Genomic DNA, 9524 nt, shown 5'->3' on the forward strand with positions numbered 1-9524 from the left:
CAAATTTAGGATATTTTACTTAATGGAAATTAATTAAATAAATACCCAAGTAAATTATTTACTCATTCCTGAATGAAAAAGGGGTTTAACAGGCTTTTAATATTATTGTGTAAAGATACAACCAATGGTTTTCCAAACTTACAAGCCTCCTTTTGCCAATTTAGTTATTTTGTCTTTATTTACATTGTCACCGATTGCTTGTATTTAAAGTATGTATGTATACTTACCATTCACTTTATTAGAAACAGATTGTATTAGTACACATTATTAGTACACTTTTATTTACTCATTCAAGCAATTATCCATTCGGCCATTCATGTAGCAGCAGTACATTGCATAAAATCATGCACATAGAAGTCAAGAGCTTCTCACATTAAACTCCAGTCCAAGGAATGATGTGACCTCAAGGATAAAGTCTAGGAGAATAGAGTTTTTTGAATAGGTAGAGCTGAGTATCATCAGTATAGCAGTTAAATAAATAAAGAATAATTGTGGCAGACACAATAAGAATTGGTGTGGCTACATTTCCTCCCTGTGTACATGGAGTTTTTATGTCCTCCCAGTGCTTTGGGGGTTTCCTTCCTCTGTCCAAAGACATGTGTTATAGGTTCACTGGTGAGCACCGGGGGGCACGGTGGCTTAGTGGTTAGCACGTTCGCCTCACACCTCCAGGGTTGGGGGTTCGATTCCCGCCTCCACCTTGTGTGTGTGGAGTTTGCATGTTCTCCCCGTGCCTCAGGGGTTTCCTCCGGGTACTCCGGTTTCCTCCCCCGGTACATGCATGGTAGGTTGATTGGCATCTCTGGAAAATTGTCCGTAGTGTGTGATTGCATGAGTGAATGAGAGTGTGTGTGTGCGCCCTGTGATGGGTTGGCACTCCGTCCAGGGTGCATCCTGCCTTGATGCCCGATGACGCCTGAGATAGGCACAGGCTACCCGTGACCCAAGGTAGTTTGGATAAGCGGTAGAAAATGAGTGAGTGGTATAGGTACCTCTCAAGGTCACAGTCACCTCAGGCTTGCTCATTGGGATGTAACAAACACATTTATATGTCAAATATTAATCTTGAATTTTTGTTTTATATTAATCTTTGTATAATTGTAAATTGTTTGTATTATGTTTATGTTCTGCAAAAGCTGCTTTGAGACCATATCCATTGTAAAAAGTTAGGGTTAGGCTTAGAAAGTTAAAATTAAATGGTATCTTTAAATTGCCCAGTGTTTGAATGGGTCTGAGCAATGAGTTGGATAGGGATAGGGTAATGAAATAAAAGGATAGGGTAATGAAATGTGGTTATGAAATAAGTCTAATTCCACACAGTCACTGTTAACTTCTATCACGATAAAGCACCCTTTCTTTCACTAGTTGTTACATTTAATTTAGGAGATTAAATGTAAGAATAAAACCAGTCACGTTTGGCAAGAACAGACTTTGTGTCTAAGAATTTTGACAGAAATATTTGAAGGTTGCACTTGATTTTGTGTTTTTTCATCAAGGAAAATGTATTGATCCAAAATGATCACGATAGTCATTCCAAACTCAACTCAGCGCTTCTGCCACTGTGTAGTGATATTAGTGATCAGTCTGATTTTCCAACAAAGGAGGAACATCACCACCCAGACTTGGAACATTCCACTGTTTTACTTTGACTTAAATTTGCATTTAGGGGTGAGAAATTAAGCATTTTTGCATTTATCCCTCAGTACATATTTGTGATATAAGATTTATGGAGAGTTTACAGAGGAACTTTTATAGATGTGCTCACAGTTTAATGGTTCACTGTTCACAATGGAGAGATAGCTCAACCTACCAGAGATTTTCTTATAGGAATTAACAGAAAGAATACAGAAAAATGTGCAGTCATTTGGATGAACTAGTCTTTTTTCCCCCTCTATAGTTTCCTCATACCTGAGTGAGTCTTAGCCTGGGACTAGAGATCAGACTTTCCAGCAAGACAATGATAAGTAAAGTCAACCAGCGATTTCTTTTGGGATTAGCCCTGGAATGTTCTTTAGTGTCCACAGATTTAAAGCCACTGAAAACCTATGTGGAAATTTATAGAAATCTTCGGTGGCATGGAAACCAAGCAACACTAACAAATTGGAAACTTGGAGAAGACCAGTTATATAAATCAACCTACCAGAGATTTCCTTATAGGAATTCAAGCAAAGAATACAGAAAAATGTGCAGTCATCGGGAAATACTAGTCTTTTTCCCCTCAACAGTTTCCTCATACCATTGCATCCAATTGTTATTACTCAATTATACCTATCTCAACAGGAAACAACTGCATAAATAGTTGTTCATAAACACCTTTTTGTTTGACTCTCATAACAAGGAAGAGATTTACTAAGCACAGTAAAAATGTATCAATAAAGGTGAAACAAAAAGTGTAATTTAATGTTAGAATATAATAATGATTTATGCTTCAATAATTATTGCCCGTTATAGGCCTGCTGTTCTATTTTCACTGCAAAATGCTGAAATACACAAAAACAAAATGAGATAAATGTCGCTCTTTATAAAGGTGTCTGCTAAATGCCATAAATGTAAATATTACCACAATCCAAATCATGTTTAACTAGAACATTATGTCCACAAGCGATGCATCCTCTCTTATGCAACACTATCACTGGTTACGCCACAGAGACTCTGTACATTCTAATTGTTGTGCAATTGTGTTGTGTTCTAATCCTGGTGTATAGACAGATTTTGTTTTAGCCAAAAACAGCTTTATTGTATCTTTAATTCTTGTAATATCAAGTCACCATACTTTAAAAAGGAAACATACCATTTTGACTGGACATTAACTTTTTTAAATACAAAACTGATTTGAAATGACGTTTCTTGAACAGTCTATTTTCTTGTGTATTCACAATTATAAATCACCAACAAACAAAAATCGTATAGTTTAATATATTATTGAGTAATGTAAAACCAAGAAGTTTGCTGACTAAAATAATAAAATGCCTGACGGGCTTCAAGTTCACAAGTGAAGGGAAAAGTTAGAAGTTCTGTTAAAAAGAACATTATGATGAAAAACAATAAGTTATTCTTTTTATGAACAATATTACATTTTATTATACAAAATACATCAGGTTTGTAGAACAGCCAAGTTTCTCTTCCTTAACAATGATCTGTAAAAAGATTAAGTAAAAATATACAGTAGCATAAAGTAACGCTAATAATAATGACAAAAATAGTAGTTGATGTCAAAAGCAAATTGAATTAATTAAAATAAATACCTGTTTGTAAACTCTTAAACTCCTCTAAATATGACTCCAATGTTTGTGGAAGCGAAACCCATTTTTTACAGTCTGAAAAAGATTGTCACATACAGTAGATTCAGGACATCATAAAAGAATAAATGTACATTTTAACAAGGCAAAAAAAAAGACGGGCTAACGTTATTACAAACCTGCTGGCTGTCGACCAAGTTCTTGAAGAAATCCCCCAAGTTCTTCATGAAGTTTGTGTAATTTCTCTTGATGTAGTATACACTTTCCACAGTCTGAGTGATGGGGAAAAAGGAGGGAAAAAACTTTTACAATTAAACAATTAACTAAAAATGAAGCTCTAATCGCACAGAAATTGGTTTCTGACTTTGGGGCAATCAGACTTTGAATTCTGTTCTTGTAAATATTATTTCATATCAGACACTGTTGCACTCCAGCATTCCCTGAGAATGTAAGGATTTACAAATTGAAGCTTTTACTAAAGACCTTATATTCTATACTTATATGATCTGTTTATCAGCTGAGTGACCTATTCTCAATCTATCCATGTCAAAATTGTCATAATTATTCATGTTGTATCCATGTCATAATTATTCAAGTTGTGTTGCGCTTTTAATAATTTATATTGTCTCAAAGCAGCTTTACAGAAGTATAGAAACAATAGAAAACAAAAAATGTAATGTTTAAAATGAAGTTACTATATATACCCTAATCCTTTAAATCACTTGCTAGTCTGCAGGGCTACAGATCTGTAAAAAAAAAAAAAAAAAAAAAAAAAAATAAAAAAATAAAATAAACAAACAAACAACTAGGCCATTATAATGACACTCAATTTTTAACAACTATGATACATAAATAAATCCCACCAGGCATGTGTTCAAGTTAAGCAGCAAACCGGTTATAAAAAAAATCTGGCATCATACATTAATGTACAGCAGCAAAACAACCTGTGCATGGAAGAAAGAGCAACCTTTGTCCAAGAGTAGTCTGACATTTGAACAGAACAGCTGAGGGGGGGGAAAAAAAGGAAAAAAACAACTCATTTTTCTGACAAAGAACAAGGTGAATGCAGGAACAAAAATCAGTAAACACCAAGAACACTACACAGGCGAGGGCTATTTTCCCCACAGACACCTCGTAGAATACTGGACAAAAGTAAAAAGCATTTCACTGCATGTCGTACTCTGTATGTATGTGTATGTGACATAAGATTTGATTTGATAACGCTTCACTATAGATCAAGAAGCAAACAAGTAAGCAAAAAACATTTAACCAAAAAAAGTAAGGACTATAAGGTCTATAAAGCTTTGAAAATTGTTTTACAATGTAATGAAATTAACCAGGAACTGTCTGAACCCTTGGATCATAATCAGCAATATGTCTGGCGCAAGATAAACAAGGTTTATGAGAAAAAGAACACCATCTGCATGGTTAAGCATGGAGGAGTGTCAGTCTTGTTGTGCAAGATTTTTGCTGTTTCAGGAAATAGAAAGCTTGACTGGGTGTCAGGCCACTTTGAAACACCAGGTTATTTAGGAGAAAACATTCTTTTTAGTGGGAAAACTGAAGCTTGTGATAATCTTTACAATTTTACAGAAAGCTTGTGGTGGAATGGAAACCAAGAAACAATAACAAATTGGAAACCTTTGACAATTCCAAAAGTGATGTTGGAGGCTGAAAACATGGTAAAGGCAATAATAAAAACATAGCTATGTATCTATTCAAATAATTGATCACATTGTTTGTACTGTAGTTTCCACCAAGCATAACTCTAATCAGATGCAGACCAAATTCAAAAATCCAATAGAAATGCAGGCATAGCTGATAAAAATAAAAGCCTGACTGATGAACAGTGGCGTAGAACGGGCTGCTAGGCCCTGATTCAAGAGGCAAAGAGATAAGGAAATCAAATACAAAGTGGACTGTCTATAATATTACATCACACACTCATACCAGCACTGGGTCTCTTTGATGTGAGGTCTGTGTGAGTAGCGATGTTCTTCTGAACACCTTCTGCTGCCTCTGAGCCTGGTGGAGCTTCAGCGCAGCAGGCCTGGTTCTGCAGCTCTGAGGGAGGAACAGCACTTGATCTAACATTCATCATATTTGTCAAGCCATACAAAGGGCTTCATTTGTCAATCTTCCAATAAAGTTTAATAAATGAAAAGATAAATAAATATTTTTCTGCTGGATTTACAAAAGCATTTGGAAATGCTGATTCTGTATTTGTGTGCTTCTAAGTGTGTTCCTGTCACAGCTTTTGTTTGAGTAAAGGCAGAAATGGAAGTTAATTTCATGAAATTTTTTTATTTAAAATAATTTAATTAAACTAAACGAGGGTTAAATCATCCGTCACCTGGAAATCTGTGCGTGGTTTACTTTAACCGTCATAATTCAATGAAAAAAATAGTCTTTTATACTCTAATATAGTGATAATATAAAAACAATGGATTTTGACAATTTTTTTTGAATAACCAACGTCTAATAATAATCTTCTAATAATTGTATTTCTACTCCCTGACTATTCCTTCCACTGAACTATCAAGTGGAGATATTTTGGACAGAAACTACAAATCACAATTAGCTCTGGATAAGGGTATCTGCTCAATGTAAGAACAATTATATATATATATATATATATATATATATATATATATATATATATATATATATATATATATATATATATATATATATATATATATATATAAACTTGACTTAAGTTTGATGATCCATATATGATTCATATAGAAAAGTGCAGTTATCTGGACACTTCACAAGTCGATCAAGTGGTCGTTAGATAAGTTAGCCTTCTTACACACATGTGTACACTAAGGAGGAGGATTATAATAGAAATATCTTTTCAATTTTCATGAATAATACAAATGCTAGTATGAGTGATGTGTGAATAAATCCATTTGTATTCAGCTTGAGGCACAGTGTAATTAATCATACCAGTTTTCTTCCTTTTGGCCAATGGCAAGACATCACTGCTTGCATGCTTGTGGGTAAAACCTGGAAGCAGCGAAGCCCTTGTTTTTATACCTTTAAAGGAGATAGAAAGACAGTAAATAAATCTAAAGAATGCAGTACATACAGCGGGGAGAAATCTTGCATCGGTTCAACGTAGCTGAATTGAGTAACATTAACAATTAATTTTCTATACATCCAAAATGATTCAAATCAAACAATTAAAAGTTCACACCTCAGCTGAGAACTGAATGCATGACAGACACATTAGGATGGAGTCATACAACCATGCATGTTCCCATCAGTGCCAACATCCTCGTGAGATTCCACAGTAAAACTGATTCATGTTCATTCTATAAAAATTAATCTAATTAGTTAAAAACTTAAAACCTAAGCAATGAAGTCACTGAATATTTTTATATAAACAATATGTAATTTCTCTCTCAAACCTGACCGACAAGACGTTCTTTTTTCAGTTAAACAGGTCTGTTTAAACAGATAGATGGAATCTACATGTGGACAAAAAGTTTGCAGTTAAGCACCTGATAAACCAGTTGTTTTGTTGTTAGTCTGCGCGTGACTAGTTTCTTCCGAGGAAACAGCACTCCCAGGTGGCCTAAGACCAAACCTCCCTCGACCAGGGGGTTGCAACCCAGAGGCTTTAGGCAAGGTCATGCACACATTTCCAGCCTTTTTATCTGCAAACACAAAATAACAGGACAAATTTTACTACAGGACTTCAACACTAACTTTTTGCTGTAATATAGTCAGTTCAAAAAACATCATTTTCACAGATGTGGCTTAATTTGAACAAAATATTTTTGACCACCTTAAAATTCAACAGCTGCATAAATGCAAGTTGTATATTACAATATCTGATACTGTATAATCTTTTCTAATACAATTTCAAGTTTTGTGTGTGTGGGGTGTTTTTACAGGTCTCCAAAGGAGTGTCTTGTGTAAGAATTTTATTATCATTAATATTGCATGCATCGGTTTGTTGTCAGGGTTTTATTGTCATTCCATTGTATATATTTGTACACAAGGGAACACAATGTTCCATTAAAATTAGAGTGCAACACAATGTATCAGCACAAAATAAAGACTACATAAAGTGCATCCAGAGCAAAAATATCTCAGAGCACAGAAAAAAAACAAAACAAAAAAAAAACGTTTACATTCTAGTGCCTATAAAAGTTATTCAGTCAGACAATTCAGCAGACAAAACTTCACCATGTGAAAAAAAACCCCACATAATGTTACTTAATGTCATCTCCTACAGATCCTCATTATTAATTTGGTACAACAGGACGAGTTAGCGTTACTCTGCCCTCTTCTGTGCTACCCAAGTTTAACATGACAACTCATAAGCAATATTATATAACAGGCAAAAACTGAGTCTAACTATCCCTCTGCTATAGCTCTGAATAATATCAAAACATCTTAAAAGGACTACAACAACCACCAAGCACTTACAGACTGTTGAATAAGAATGAATAATAATAATAATAATAATAAAACAATCTGACCTGCAGTCAGAATACATGAAGTGGTGGAGAAAGCTGCAGATGAAGACTGGGGAGAAAAAAAAAAAGCAAGTTAGCTAAAACCAGCTTCCTTTAGTGTACCAACAAACCAGTGTCATTAGGTACAACGATCTCATCCCTATATTCAGTATATCATCTGCAGCAGGGATGCATGCATTTTTAAACATTTTGCATTTACAGGTCATGTTCACAGATGTGACTTCTTACACATTAGAAGTGTACAGTTAGAGTTTTGTTTACATCCAGATTATTGGAACATCATTAAAAGCCGATATGATAAATGCCCCGTTTCTCTGAATATCATTTCAGGGTCATCTATATTTTGTCCTATGGTTTTTCCATCGTTTGAATTAAACCAGAATTGTGGAAAGCTACCACAGTGCTGTGTGTTATCTGTAGGCTTGCGTGTCACGGTTTATTATTAGAGTACTAAATGATAGGCTGTAAGCAGGAAATACCAGAAATGTTTAGAACTAAAGGTACAGCAATAAAAGCAGAGAACACATCTGAGAGCCACTGATCTATTCTTTCTTAAGTGTTACTTTCCTAATGCTACATTCATGCAGAGTGATTTTATCCCTGCATGGCACCAGTGACTGTACAATGAAGTCGCCAGTAGGTGCTACTACTGGTTGCCATGGTAATCATTTTTTATCAGCTAGTTGTAAATAGCGTTCCATTTTCCTTGCTACTAAAATGAAACATTCTGGAGGGAGATTTGGTGTTTATATATAATAATGTATGAATACATATAAATCATATGATCCGGTTGCTTTTTTGGCTGCGAGTCTGTGAACGTAGCATAACTGTGGCACTGCGGCTGGCTGTATTTTTTGGTTGGCGGGGCATATTTCTGTAATAGTAAATATTAGTCTGAAACCTCCGATAATTAAAGTACACAGAGAGCAATCAATATAATAAAACCAATGATATTTACTGTAAAGATAAAACCTGTTTTCCTACCTTGAGAGTAGAAGCTGTAGAAATGTTCTTTGCAGAAGCAAGATTTTTCCCTTTATTGAGCTGGACTGTCCTCCTCATGCTGTGCAGAGCAGATGAAGATGTCTCTGGCTGATTTAAAGCTTGTGCTTTTGCTGCAGTCTTTGATTTAACAACTGCTGATGTTACCTGTAAGGGGTGAGGCCGTGGAGGGAGCTGGGACTTGGGAATATTAGATTTAAAAGAGGGTTGGGGAATTTTTCTTCTGACTGCAAGTTTTGATAGAGGTTTGTTCACATTCGCTGCTTCAGAGGTAGTGGAATTGGACGTGCCATTTGCTGCAACTTTCTGCATCTGACTACAGGTGTCAGACTTGACAGACAACTGATTCGACTTTGATACATCCGGTCCTTCATGCTCGCTAACGCCAGCCATGTCATCGCTCAACTGGGTGTTAATACTGTTGATCACAGGGAGTTGTTTTTGCATATTTGTGGGCCTTGCAGAGCCCAGTCTTTCAAAGCCTCTTCCGAGGACTATAGGCGTTGATGCGACTAATGGACATGGTTTCAAGTCCAGCATCTCATCCAGTGAAAACATACTACTTTGGCTTATGTCCAAGTTGAGGTAACCTTCACCATCAGAAGTTCCATTCCTTCTCCTAAACATGTCCTGTTGCTCTTCTTTACCATCAGTCTCGGGAAGCTCTAGAGCTTCATCAGAACAAACGGTCACATCAACTCTCACTGGTGCAGCATTGTTGACTGGAGCCGATGGTCCAGATACAGGTGTGTCTTTTGCAGTCGCGCAACAGTTAGTTTTGGACTGTGTT

The 9524-nt window shown here is 35.7% G+C and overlaps 1 protein-coding gene across 1 annotated transcript in view; it reads right to left on the minus strand.

The window, feature by feature from the left end:
• Positions 1–2733: 2733 nt before the first annotated feature.
• si:ch211-126c2.4 (uncharacterized) overlaps positions 2734–9524 on the minus strand; it is a 12308-nt gene continuing 5517 nt past the window's right edge. The window contains exons 2-9 of the mRNA XM_060885920.1: positions 8717–9524; positions 7736–7781; positions 6749–6904; positions 6192–6281; positions 5190–5303; positions 3419–3511; positions 3246–3317; positions 2734–3137 (exon numbers count right to left, since the gene is read on the minus strand). The exon at positions 8717–9524 is cut by the window's right edge and continues 1064 nt beyond it. Of these exons, the coding sequence (XP_060741903.1) occupies positions 3127–3137; positions 3246–3317; positions 3419–3511; positions 5190–5303; positions 6192–6281; positions 6749–6904; positions 7736–7781; positions 8717–9524 (1390 nt within the window). The 3' untranslated portion in view covers positions 2734–3126. The remainder of the gene's footprint in view (positions 3138–3245; positions 3318–3418; positions 3512–5189; positions 5304–6191; positions 6282–6748; positions 6905–7735; positions 7782–8716) is intronic.

Source organism: Tachysurus vachellii, chromosome 13, assembly GCF_030014155.1.
Source record: "Tachysurus vachellii isolate PV-2020 chromosome 13, HZAU_Pvac_v1, whole genome shotgun sequence".
In the NCBI taxonomy this organism is placed as follows: Eukaryota; Metazoa; Chordata; class Actinopteri; order Siluriformes; family Bagridae; genus Tachysurus; species Tachysurus vachellii.